The sequence below is a fragment of the Capra hircus genome, chromosome 11 (genome assembly GCF_001704415.2).
Source record: "Capra hircus breed San Clemente chromosome 11, ASM170441v1, whole genome shotgun sequence".
NCBI lineage: Eukaryota > Metazoa > Chordata > Mammalia > Artiodactyla > Bovidae > Capra > Capra hircus.
Window position 1 is genome coordinate 85,721,890 of NC_030818.1, and position 13,810 is coordinate 85,735,699.

The following is a 13,810-nucleotide window of genomic DNA, read 5'->3' on the forward strand; positions in this document are numbered from 1 at the left end:
GCAGAAACTAGCCAGCCTCCTGCATGCCAGACGCCACCCCCGCCAGAGCTTAATAAACAGTTGCTTTATGCCACTATAAATCTTGGAGAAATTGACACAGTCACAGTTAACGAGAACAGTTGTTAATTGCCAATTTAGGGACCAGCCTTCCCGAAGGAGAGCTAACTGTCAGGGTCCTCGAGGAGCTCCGGATACATAACGCTGCCCCTGCCCTCAGGCCACTCACCACCTTCTCCCGGGAGCGCAGGACCCCCATCTTCCCGAAGCGCACGTGGAAGGGGGAACACTGCAGGCTCCCGTTGGGCTGGCGGACCACGATGATGTCGATGCATCCCGACAGGGTGGCGGGGTTCAGCCCCTTGTAGAGCTCCTTCACAGTGACGAACACCTGGCCCGCCAGCTGCCCGACGTAGTTCATGGTCTGAGCCTGGGCGACAGAGACACAAGCGAGACACACACGCAATTAATTCAGCTCCAAAGGTGGCTCAGATGGTAAAGGGTCTGCCTGCAATGCAGGAGACCCAGGTTCTATCCCTAGGTCAGGAAGATCCCCTAGGGAAGGAAGTGACAACCCACTCCCGTATCCTTGCCTGGAGAATCCCATGGATAGGGAAGCCTGGTGGGCTACTGTCCATGGGGTCACAGAGAATCAGACACAACTGAGCGACTGACATTTTGCCTAGAGCCAGTCAGGATGAACATGTGTGCACCGCACGCCCGACTTCACACCCTGCTCAGGGCATTTTGCTCTACCGGAATGGGACTCCCACGCCTCACTCAGCTACCCCCACCCCAAACCCCGGCCACCCGGCAAGGCTTAGTCTCAGTCGTCCCTGGGCCGCTCCTCTCCGAGTCCACGGTACCTGTGACACCGTCCTTACGGTTCTTGCTCTAACTCATGTGCAGGTTTTACAAACCAAATCTCCAGACTCTTGAGAAGAGAGACTGTACGTGAAATCTTTCATATTCCCCACCACATCAAAAAGAGTGAAGTGAAAGTCACTCAGTCATGTCTGACTCTTTGTGAGCCCATGGACTATACAGTCCATGGGATTCTCTAGGCCAGAATACTGGAGTGGGTAGTCTTTCCCTTCTCCAGGGGATCTTCTCAACCCTGGGATCGAACCCAGGTCTCCCACATCGCAGGTGGATTCTTTACCAGCTGAGCCACCAGGGAAGCCCAAAAGAGTAGGTATTTAATAATATTACTAGAGACAAATGACTTTTTTTCCTTGAGAAGGAAAAAAAAAAAAGACTTTTATTTTGGACAATTTCCACCCTGGGCCTTGCCTGCCTGCCCCATGCTCTCACATTTCTGAGGGATATCTGAGCCGGGCTTCAGGTTGTCTGCACAGGTGACCCACTGGAGTCCCCTGAGCAAACATCCAGGGCTGCTACTCTGCAAGGGGTCTGCTGCTGGGAAGACAGATTCAAAAGACACAGGCTCCCGCCCCCAAGAGGAACTTGGGCTCGAGAAGGAGAATGCACATCCGTGAGGCTTCTTTTAAGGAGACACTGAGGGAATTCACTTTGCCAACAAAGGTCCATCTAGTCAAAGCTATGGCTTTTCCAGTCGTCACGTATGGATCTGAGAGTTGTACTATAAAGAAAGCCAAGCACCGAAGAATTGATGCTTTTGAACTGCGGTGTTGGAGAAGACTCTTGAGAGTCCCTTGGACTGTAAGGAGATCCAAGCAGTCCATCCTAAAGGAGATTAATCCTGAAAATTCATTGGAAGGACTGACGCTGAAGCTCAAACTCCAATACTTTGGCCACCTGATGCAAAGAGCTGACTCCTTTGACAAGACCCTGATGCTGGGAAAGATTGAAGGTGGGAGGAGAAGGGGATGAGAGAGGATGAGATGGTTGGATGGCATCACCCACTCAATGCGCATGAGTTTGAGTAAACTCCGGGAGTTGGCGATAGACACAGAGGCCTGGCGTGCTGCAGTCTATGGGGTGGCAAAGAGTCGGACACGACTGAGTGACTCAGCTGAACTGAACTGAGGGAATTCTGTCCAGGGGAGGAGAAGAGCCATCGCAGAGGAGCTGGCAGTTAGCAGGCGGGGAGGAGGGCAGGGATGCTCACTGGCAGAGGGAGGCGGACAGGACACTGCACGTGGAGAGATGTGCGCCTGCAGTGGGAACGCACAGTGGGGGACCAGAGCTGACACCTGCCAGGAGACGGGCCAGCGCGTGGTCGCAATGGGAAGCCACTGGGGACTCAAGAACACAAAATGATGACTTCATCCATGACTTAGAAAGAGCATTGCGGTTACAAAAAGGTAGAGAAGGCTGGCAGGAAAAGACCCTGAAGGCAGGCAGGCCAATCTGCGGCTGCTGATGATCGCATGGACAAGAAAGGACGCAAGCCTGAAGGGCGGCAGTGAGGGGAGAAACAAGGCAAACGTTGGGGGCCGGAGCAACGGGAGCCCCCGCGGCACTGGGCCCTGGTCCTCTCCTCACAGCTGGGGCTCCACCAGCCACCCCAGTGTGACCCGCATCCGCCCAGCTGCCTGAACGGCCTCACCCGGCCTCCAGATGCCAGTCACCTGGCCTCCAGATGCCAGTCACCCGCCCTGATGGGACTCAGACACTCAGACGGGCCCAGCTACCCCTGGGGGTGTGGCTCACGGTCTTGTCCCTGCCGAGTCCTGCCTCCTCCGGCTCCAGTAGCACCTCCACTTCAGGGCCGAGTCCACAGAGTTCTGTCCCCTCCACTCTGTATACTTTGGTGGACTCGTGAGGCCACGTGGTTTCAAATATCATCTGAGCACCGAGAGGTCACACAACGTGACTTCCGACTGACGGGTCCCCAGCCCTCGGCCGGTTTCCCTGCCCTCAAGCAGGTTAGATTCCTCAGCAGATCTAACCAGGAGCTCATGGGACTGACCACACTGACCACCACCCAGGAGCCCTACGATGACTCCAGCAGCCGCCACGGCACGTGTGTGCCCACCTGGCCCTGGCAAACCTCCATTTACACAGCTTGTAACTGTGAACTTTCTTGCTCTGATGTGTGTCCATTTTGCCATGTGGTTTTCATGTCACTCAGTGAAGCCAGATTCTCCTTGAGGCCAAGGATCAAGCCTGGTCCTTTCAATTACCAAAAAAAAAAGAAGAAACTCCCTTCTATGAGCCTCTCATCTCAACCCCTACAACATAAGCAGAAGTGATTGCGACTCTCCCTGCTCCCAAAACAGGAAACTGAAGCACTAAAGTGATCAGTCAACTGTCCTGCATGCAAACAAGAACTGCTGATTTGATTCTAACAGAACAAGCCAGAGACTGAAGCAGTGAGCAAAACCCTCAAAGAAAAGAGCATGAGAAAGTCCTCTGGCTCATGCTACAACTTTAAATGACGTTCTCTGGATTAATACACTTCCTCCCTCAGATGCAGAAATAAGCCGACCTTCAGTAAACACATTCAGATGCACAGACCTGCCTCCCAGCTGCACAGCCTCCACCACTCACTAAGGCCCAGGTACCTAAATTCATAAAATCACACACGTTCTAAGTTGGCTTAATGGTACAGGTTAACCAACTCCATGTACAAGGGGAGGCGGGACATTTCCTGAGCCATAGAGGAAAAGGACTATTTATAACTCTGACACTTTCTCTAGGGAGTCATTTTATAAAAGGAAAGCATCACCACAATGGTCAACCTGGATTTTAACATACTGGGCTCATGAGACAGCAGTGCCTGCAGTATAATAACATTTTTTTACAATTTCTGTCATATGTGTGCGTGCATGCTAAGTCACTTCAGTTGTGTTCAACCCTGTGGGCTGGAGTCCGCCAGGCTCCTCTGTCCACAGGATTCTCTAAGCAAGAATTCTCCGGAGTGGGTTACCATGCCCTCCTCCAGGGGATCATCCCAACCCAGGGATCGAACCCGCATCTCCTACATTGTCAGGCAGGTTCCTCACCGCTAGCACCACCTGGGAAGCCCCTTCTGTCATATTCTCGTGACTCTCACAATAACCCTGTAGGTATAAGGCCTTTCAGGTAGGAAAACTGAAGGACAAGCAAATGTGCAATGCAGCAAATGCCCAAGGTCACCGACCTGGAATCTGACCTTGGCTTTGGTTATGTTGAGCCCCTCTCCCATCCCCCATGGCTTTCTCCAACTTCACCACTGTCACATATGGGCTCTGCCCACCCTGAATGACAGTGACCCCTGAATAACCGCTCCCCAGCACCGAAGTCCTGAACCCAGGCCAATGTCACCGCTCCACTGGCAGGGCTCCTGAGAAGGCCTCAGGACCTGCTGATAGGCATTTTTTATTCATAAGAAAGAGAAAGCTCATAACTGGATGGTATTACCAGCTCTGTGTCCTAGCCTCTCATCTGTCAAATGAGCATACCGGCCTGGGTGACCTGCAAGGTCCAGGTCCAGCTCCAATCATCCAAAGATAAAGGCTGCACTCTTCAATCCTTAGCAACTGGAAGGGCATCTTTCATAATTTAAATGAAATGTTGATCTGTGCTCTTGTTCTCGAGAACGAAGCATCCTTCCCCGCCCACCAATGAGTAAATTCAAGGTAAATGGGCAGAAACTGAGAATTCTGAAGCTGGCAGGATCCTGACTGAGCTCATGTCCCAACATCCTCGTTTTAAAGAAATAAGCCCAGAGGTGGGACATGGCTCAGGCGAGCTCCACAACCAAGACAGAGGCAGACATCAATTCCTCAATTTCCAGCCCTGGGATTTCCCCTGTGAGCGGGCCATGGGTGGGCTGATGTGTTTTTTCTACCACAAATAATCAGAAGTTGCTTTGAGATCTTTAGCTACCCTCTCTATTGAATAACTTATTTGCAAATCTGAAAATATCTCCATTCCGAAGCAGAAAATCTGTTCTATAATCCTTAACAAATGACTGAGCCAGGGCCCCACCTGCCAACACGGGCCTAGGAACTGTCAGTGTCTGCGCCCTAGGCCAGCTGGAACCGAGCATTGAAAATGTTTTAAAAAGGAGTGCACTCACTAGCACCTCACAGCTATTTGTGATTTCAGAGACGCGGCAGTGCGCAGTAGCTTGAAGTGAGATCTTAGTTCCCTGCCCGGAATCGAACCTGGGTGGTCTGGATGAAAACCAAGAATCTCAGCCACTAGACCAGCAAGAGACAGTGGCCGGAACAAAGCTCGCCTTGGCTCTTGTCCCTACTGATAAATGCATTTCTCAAGAAGGTGAAAACTGTAAAAACAGGTATAAAGTTTATTATCAGAGACACAGCACCAGCGGGAGAGCTCACAGAGAAATGGTTAAGACAGAAGCAAGGCAGAGATGCACACTGGAGAGAAAGGGTGTGGGTGGCCCCTGTAACGAGGAGTAAAGAGGCAGATAAGTCGTTTACATGGGGCAGTTCTTCTGGGTCTTTGCCTTCCTTTGGCCAGTTATCTGGTTTCTTTTTCCTCACCTGACCTACCATAGGACCCTCTCCAACACCCATGTACTACTTTTTTCAAGAATTCCAACCCAGAGGCCTATGGGGGCTGGGGGGAGGGTTCTTGGCATCACATATGATGGGGTGGTGCCCCCTCCTTTTGACCCCAAGAAGTCTTTCTGAGCATGTGCAGTGTTCTCCCTTGCCCCAAGGATGGGAAATAAAAGACTTCTTTATTTTTTAATTTATTTTTTAATTGAAGGATAATTGCTTTAATAAATGACTTCTTGATCTTTTACTCAAATGGAGTTTAGCCCTTCTCTGTTCCTGCCATTACTGTTATCTTAAGGTGTCCTCAGGAGACAAAGCCTGGCTCTTTATACTGTTTCTGTTATTTCCATCTCCAAGTGCAAATAGGAGGCTGGTCGTAAATATCTAACCTGGAGCCCACCTATCTCCTGTCTCAGGAAATGCAAACAGGAGGCTAGTTCTAAGTGTCTTGCCTGAAGTCCATCTTTCCTCACCCCAGAGAAATGTAAACAGGAGGCCAGTTGTAAATGCCTTGCCAGAGGCCCATCTATCTCTTGCCTCATTAGGACGACTACTGCCTAAAAAGCAGGAAAAAACATGCACTGGTGAGGATGTAAAGAGTATGGAACCTACATACACTATCAGAGGGTAAAGGGTACAGCTAAAGAACACAGCATGGTGATTCCTCAGAAAAATTTAAAATAGACCTACCCTCAGTTCAGTTCAGTTGCTCAGTCATGTCCGACTCTTTGCGACCCCATGGACTGCAGCACGCCAGGCTTCCCTGTCCATCACCAACTCTCAGAACTTGCTCAAACTCATGTCCATCAAGTAGGTGATGCCATCCAACCATCTCATCCTCTGTCGTCCCCACAGCCAGTTCCTCCCATCAGGAAGCTTCCACAAGCCTCTTATCCTTACCCATCAGAGGGCAGACAAAATGGAAACCACAATCACAGAAAACTAATCACCTGGATCACAGCCTTGCCCAACTCAATGAAACAATGAGCCATGTCTCATGTAAGGCCACCCAAGACGGAAAGGTCATGGTGGAGAGTTCTGACGAAACGTGGTCCACTGGAGAAGGGAATGGCAAACCACTTCAGTATTCTTGCCTTGAAAACCCCATGAACAGACCTACCCTATGACCCAGCAATTGCACTTCTGAGTACACAGCCAAGAGAATGGAAAGCAAGGTCTCAAAGAGATATATTTGTGTTTATAGCAACATTATTCCCAACAGCCAAAAGGTAAAAACAATCCAACTGGCCATCGATGGATGAACGGATAAACAAAATGCAGTATGATACACACAATGGAACGTTATTCAGTCTCCAAAAGGAATGAAATTCTGACACATGCTACAGCTTGGCTGAACCTTGAGGGCATTATGCTAAGCGACATACACCAGTCACCAAAGGACAAATACTGTGTGATCCTGCTCGTACAAGGTATCCGGAGCAGATAAAGCCACAGAAGCAGAAGGCAGAATGGTGATTACCAGGGGTGGGGGCAGGGTGAAGGAAGTTCGTGTTTCATGGGGACAGAGCTTCAGGTGCGCAAGGTGAGAAGAGCTCTGGAGCTGGACAGTGACCGTCTACTGTGTGAATGCACAGCCACGTACGTGCACTTGTATTGAGTCTATTGAGCTGTTCACTTAAAATTGGTTAAAAGACTGGATTTTATGTCGTGTATTTTACCAATTTTTTTTTTTAATTTACAACACAGATAAAAAGTTTCTTAGAGGGACTTCCCAGGCAGTCCAGTGGTTAAGACTTCACCTTTCAAAGCAGAGGGTGTGGGTTTGATCCCTAGTTGGGGAGCTAAAACCCCATATGCCAAAAAACACAAGACATAAAACAGGAGCAATATTATGATAAATTAAATAAAGACTGTAAAAATATATTTTAAAAATTAAAAGTTTCTTTGAGTGACAGACTGGGTCCAAGAGACCAAGGGGAGAAAGTAGACCCAGGTCACCTCCAGCATCTGCTTGACCAAGAAGCACAGGCTGGCTGGAAGCAGCCACACTCTCCTTGACCTTCTGCTCCTCCAAGGTCTCCTCCTAAACACAGGCTGGTGAGTGAAAGTGAAAGTCACTCTGTCGTGTCCGACTCTTTGCAACCCCATGGACTACATATTCCATGGAATTCTCCAGGCCAATATACTGGAGTGGGTAGCTGTTCCCTTCTCCAGGGGATCTTCCCAATGCAGGGATCGAACCCAGGTCTCCCACATTGCAGGCGGATTCTTTACCAGCTGAGCCACAAGGGAAGCCCAAGGACACTGGAATGGGTAGGCTATCCTTACTCCAGCAGATCTTGCCAACCCAGGAATTGAACCGGGGTCTCCTGCATTGCAGGCGGATTCTTTACCAGCTGAGCCACAAGGGAAGCCCAAGGACACTGGAATGGGTAGGCTATCCTTTCTCCAGCAGATCTTGCCAACCCAGGAATTGAACCGGGGTCTCCTGCATTGCAGGCAGATGCTATATCAACTGAGCTGGTGAGTAGGTACCGAATATAGGAGCCACCCGGCTAGGCACCGCTTTTCAAGTTTCACTTCTGTCAGCTCCATCAGAAGTCAAAGCCTCAAGGAAGAAGCTAATTTGCTGGTGAAGAAGCCAGGCCAGCCAGAGTCCCCTGCTGACCCCCGTTCACCTCCCTCCAGCCGTGGTGTCCTCTGAGACAGGACAGGAGAAGGCCAGGAGCGGGTGTGTGCCCTCAAGAAGAAATTGCCTTCGGAACCTCAAGAAGCAGCCAGAGATAAGCAGAACCTGTACACAAAACAAAGGCTGAAATTTCCAGCTGAACAGCTCTGAGAACCCTGCTCTCCACTCATCCCACTCCAAGTCACTTTTTGATCTCTCGATTTTAATCTTTGGATCTGGCAGGAGCTGCCTGCTCCACCTGACAAGCCTTCACTTACCGCTCGAAATGGGATTCCTTTAACCCTCATGCAAAGGGTTTTCGAGGAAAGCTGAGCCAGACCTCAAAAAAACAGAAAGATACCCCTCCTGCCAAACTCAGGTTCTCTATGCTGTGCTTAACTCTGAGGTTAACAAACTGGTAAATATATTTTTCTCAACGTGCCAACTTCCAGGTTGACCTCCTGGAACACAACTAACTTTCTAAGATTATTCCACGCCACTGGAATACTGTCTTTCTGAATACTCTTCCATAAGTTAGAAACCGCGGCAGCGCTTGTGTTAGACCCCAATAGATAACACACATGAACACAAAAACCCGAAAGTGTATTCCCACAAGGGGTTCCATCCGCAACGTAATCAACAGAGCATCTTCAGCCTGAAAAGCATCAATTACTAAAACTAATATGGGCCTCTGAATTATTTCAGGCCAACCTCCTTACTCAAAATTTAGGAATCAGGTCCATTCATTTATTAGGCAAATGTATAAAAGTGATTTTAATTAATTCCCCTTCTAGTTCTCTCAATGAGACTATTATCAAAGGCACATTATCTACAAGGTAAGTTTCTCCATTTTCATCTTGTGGGCGTGCCCAAAGACGTGTGATGTTATGACAGGCAACATCCAATCTGGAGATACTCCGCCCCAGGAAGGATAGTGGGTCAAGACTCGGGGCTGAGAAACCTCACCTTAGCATAGGTCAAAGAGGGTGCAGAGCTGTCTCAGTGGACACTACCCTCAGAATCACCATTTTTGTTAAACCTTCCTCACCTCGACACTTCTTTCTTTAAGCTCTTTAAGCTCCATAAGAGTTCTACTCCACAAGAGTCACTCCTTAATCCACGTCCCATTGCCTCTTCTGTGTCTTCGCCTGCATGTCAGGCTACCTCATCCATCTCCACACCCACATTAACTCATTGTTCTGTGAACTGAACCTCCCTCCGGGCTCTCCTGGTCAGCTGACCCCCTCTCCTCCTATCCTGAGCAGCGGCTTGATAAAACACAGGTTGTCACTTGTCTAGGTTGTCATTTGTCCAGCTGGAGAGACCTGATAAACTTGGGCCAGCATTTGTCCAGCGGCTGGAGAGACCCCATTCACCAAGCTGTCTGCCCTCCTTGAGGACAGGGAGGGGCCTGCTCATCTTGGGGCACCCAGCCCCTCACATGGCACTGGGCCCATCCCAGGGACCCAGGAAATGCTGCGGCCACACATGACCACGTTTGAATTACTTCCCAGACTGCTGTTGACTCCATTCTTCAGCATTTGCTGGGAGCCTCATCTCTTCTATTTGTCCGTTAAGCGAAGTACCTCTGAAATGACCTGATTGAATTTAATCTATACGGTGACTTTCTTCCAACAAGTGAAACGGCTTCATTGGTTGGGGACACTTTTGCGTTGGTTTAGTGGAAATAGAGGAGGTACCATCTAAGCTGCCTGCATCCTATTTTAGAACACTGAAACAGATGCACGGCTCAGAGTGAAGGACCAGGGCACAGAGGGACGCCTGTATCCTCCTGTTACCTATCATGGCAGAAGAGGACGGGAGTGGTGGCAGGTAGGAGGGAGCGGAGCTGTGCCAGAGGCGGGGGGCTCCGCTTACCAGGGCCCAGCCAACCTCGGGGCGGTCATGGCCACATGGGTGGGCACGATATCCTAGTGCTTTCCTGAGGAATGAGGAGGCAGCTCATCACACAAAGAGAAATGAGAAAACATCTGAGACCCAAATGAAAGAGAAGTACTGAAAACAAATCCCTCCCTACACTCGCGTTCCAGCAAAGGCTAACCTGAGGACCATCTTGGAAAGGATGCCCACAGTGAAACAGAATTTCAGGCTCTCTGAGAAAACAAGTTCTGCAGCGTGTATGAGGTTAACTTTCTGTCCGACGGCTCAGTCTCCCTGAGACTGAACCTAGTTTTTCTGAGAGGCTCTGCTGGGAGCTGCAAAACGTAGCCAGGAAGTGCAACCTTCTTACCTGACACAACCACCAGGAACTCCAAGGGTAATAAGCAGAGGTGAGAAGACAAAATGATGCTTGTTGAGAAAGGTTTACATGAACTTGGAAAACCATGACGGGTGCCTGCTGTCTTTGGGGAGCAAGTGAAATAAAAGTCACTCAGTCATATCTGACTCTTTGCGACCCCATGGACAACACACTCCATGGAATTCTCCAGGCCAGAAGACTGGAGTGGGTAGCCTTCTCCAGGGGATCTTCCCAACCCAGGGATCAAACCCAGGTCTCCCACATTGTAAGCAGATTCTTCACCAGCTGAGCCACAAGGGAAGCTTTGGGGAGCAAAGAACACTCCAAAGCCCTCAGCATCCATCCCATCTGGTAGACAAGCCCTTAGCAAACCACTACTGGCTAATGTCACTTCTTCCCGAATCCCAGGCAAAAAGCCACACAAGCTTCCACTCAACATCTGTATAGCACTTCACAACATACAGAACTCCTTTGCCTAGGTGGACTAATCTGATGAAGATCTAAGCATACTCAGAACTAACATCACTAACCCATTTCCAACAAGGAACTGGGGCACCGGGTTTGTGTGGCATTCTGGGTAGCTCAACTGATAAGCCACAGTGAGGATAGGGGCCCAGGTGGAACCCCTAATCTTCCCTGTCCTGCTGAGCACAGCGCTGCCTTCCCATCCCACTGGACAGAACTGGTATAAATGAGTGACACAGCCAACGTGCATGCTCAGCTGTGTCTGACTCTTTGCCACCCTTTGGATGATAGCCCACCAGGTTCCTCTGTCCATGGGATTTTTCAGGCAAGAATACTGGAGTGGGCTGCCACTTCCTCCTCCAGGGAATCTTCCTGACCCAGAGATCGAACCTGCGTCTCCTGTGTTGGCAGGCAGATTCTTCACCCACTAAGCTACCAGGAAAGCCCAATAAATGTGTGAGGCCCAGTTACAGAAAAATCAGTTTTGCTTTAGCAAAACAGATGGCAATCGTCTCGTTCTAAAAGCCAGATAACAACATTCAGCACATGTTCACAGGGCATCCCAGTACTACCCAGGTGACCAGAGATTGTAAAGAAAGTTGGAATTACAGACAGGCCATTCCAGAGGCAGGATGGAAAGCACAATCTGTAAGACCAAGCTTCTAAGAGAACTGACTCATTCTGGGGAGTGGGGCGGGGAGCTCACCATTAATGGGGGCATGCAAAGAGTCTAAACCATGATCTGATGAAGAGTCTGTAAAGGGAATTCAAGAATGGGGTTCTGAGTTCATGATTCTATGACTTGGTCATAACAACTTTATGAAATCACGTTTTTATCTCCAGCAAGAAACCAGGAGTTTAGGGTTGCTTTTTTATTCTCGTAGGGATTGTTTGGAGGGTGAGGAGAGCGGTCGTACAGGGGAGAGGGATTTGTTTTGGAATTATTTTGTCCCATCACAAAAAATTCCAGATGTGCACACACCACCGCAAAGTAGCTTAGCAGGTATGGGTATGGGCGGAGCAGTACTAAAATTCAAAAAGTAGAAGAAATTAAGAAAATGGGAATTGTCCTCTCCCAGGAACACAAAACTAATGAAGACAATGCCCCAAACAACATTCACTGCAAACACAGTTTAGATAACAGGCTCATTACGCATTTCTTGCAGCACACAGGCCACAGAAGATAAGGATTTGTCTTAAAAAAAACAGAAACTGCACAAAATTAGGGGTGTGAACAACAACAAAAAAATGTTGCCTTCCATTTCAGTAAACAAACAACACTGCCCGCCACTCGGGTGAATAATAAACGTTGCCCCCAATCAAGCCATCAGCCACTGCAGCAGCCCAGCGGTGCACCCTGAGAAGAACTCAGGATAGAGAAAAATAATACCCCTGTAGGCAATTAAGATGCATATCAAGGGAATCACTTCAAGGAGCCAGACTCCTGCACCTACCTTCCTGTACACAGATGAGCACTGAAATCATTAACTTGACATGGCTATTTTTTGTGTGATTAGCAGTGATCCTTCATATTCAACTACATTTTTTCCCAGCAAAAACTTCCTATATATGCTGGATCCTCCCTCTCCTTTCTGGAACACCTAGATTATAGTCCTCAGGTGAAAGTGAAAGTTACTCTTTCCAACCCCTTGCACTATGCAGTCCATGGAATTCTCCAGGCCAGAATACTGGAGTGGATAGCTTTTCCCTTCTCAGGGGATCTTCCCAACCCAGGGATCACAGGTCTCCGGCATTGCAGGAGGATTCTTTACCATCTGAGCCACAAGGGAAGCCCAAGAATACTGGAGTGGGTAGCCAATCCTTTCTCCAGCAGATCTTCCTGACCCAGGAATCAAATCGGGGTCTCCTGAGTTGCAGGGGGATTCTTCACCAACTGAGCTATCAAGAAAGCCCTCAGTAAGGTCACCAAATAAAATGTAACTCTCAGGTTTTAGGTTGTGCATGTATTTTTTTTTTTAGTGGACAGGGGTCAGGAGGCCCGGACTTGACTACTTCCTCCAGCATTGAGGAGCTCTGTGCCGGAGGCCAGGTCTCCCCCAGCCTCTCTGATGAGACTTACCAGCTGTCATCAAAAGCTCTGAACAAGATGATAACTTTGAAAAAGTCTTTGCCCTTGCAAAGCACAGGACGAAAAGTGAGTGGTTACTGTCATTTCTTTCTTGAGCAAGTGGCTAGATAAGTCAGACTCAGCTGTAGGCTCTAGGTGTGTTATTTTCACAGGCATCCACACCCCGCCTTGCCTACCCTTACCCTCAGGGCTGCTTAGAAGGTAAATCCAAAACCTGCCTCCACAGTCCTCAGGCCTAAAAGGTCAAACACCCTCCTTTCATCAGTTTGTGACTGGAGACATCTTTGGCACACTTGTCCCCAGAATGAGTCATCACTTCCAGGAGCCAGCCTGTGTGCACAGAGACAAAAGTGCACTCTGTCACCTCTCCCCCGACAGCAGGTGTGGACTCTGGGCTTAAGGCACACGAAGGGCAAGTCCTGATTGGAAAATCGACGCAACATCCCCTGGTTTTGCGTTCCTGTTATCAACAGCAGGACTGCAGCCCCAGACACCCAAATAGCTAATGCTCCACTGGGGGCCAAAGTTCTAGCCTGCCAGCTACTCTGGTTATAGATGTGCATCTGAGAGACCTCTCCACATCCACTGAGTTCACGGGCAGCATGAGGCAACGACAGCACGGTGGCAAGCCAGTGTGACACAAACCTTCAAACCTGCTGCCCGTTTTCACACGCCACTACGGCTGGCACAGCATCCAGAAGATGGTGATAGTAACAGAGTTTAAATCGTTTGCTTAGTTATCAGAACGATGCAAGGGATAAGATTTTCCCATTATGCAGAGAAGGAAGCTGTTACAGTTTATATAACTTGGGCTGGATGAGGTGGATGCACCATCCAAATTCACACTGAACCTCTATCCAGCACTGGGACAATGCTGTCAAGCTCCCCAAGACTTGACAGTCCAACCTACATACGGGGCAGCACGCAGA

General features: G+C 49.2%; 1 protein-coding gene across 3 annotated transcripts in view; it reads right to left on the reverse strand.

The window, feature by feature from the left end:
* Positions 1-13,810, reverse strand: part of LPIN1 (lipin 1) — a 127,664-nt gene that overhangs the window by 49,119 nt on the left and 64,735 nt on the right. For all 3 annotated transcript variants that reach the window (XM_005686993.3, XM_005686992.3, XM_018055627.1), the window contains one exon: positions 227-427. In XM_005686993.3, coding sequence (XP_005687050.3) covers positions 227-427 — 201 coding nt within the window. The remainder of the gene's footprint in view (positions 1-226; positions 428-13,810) is intronic.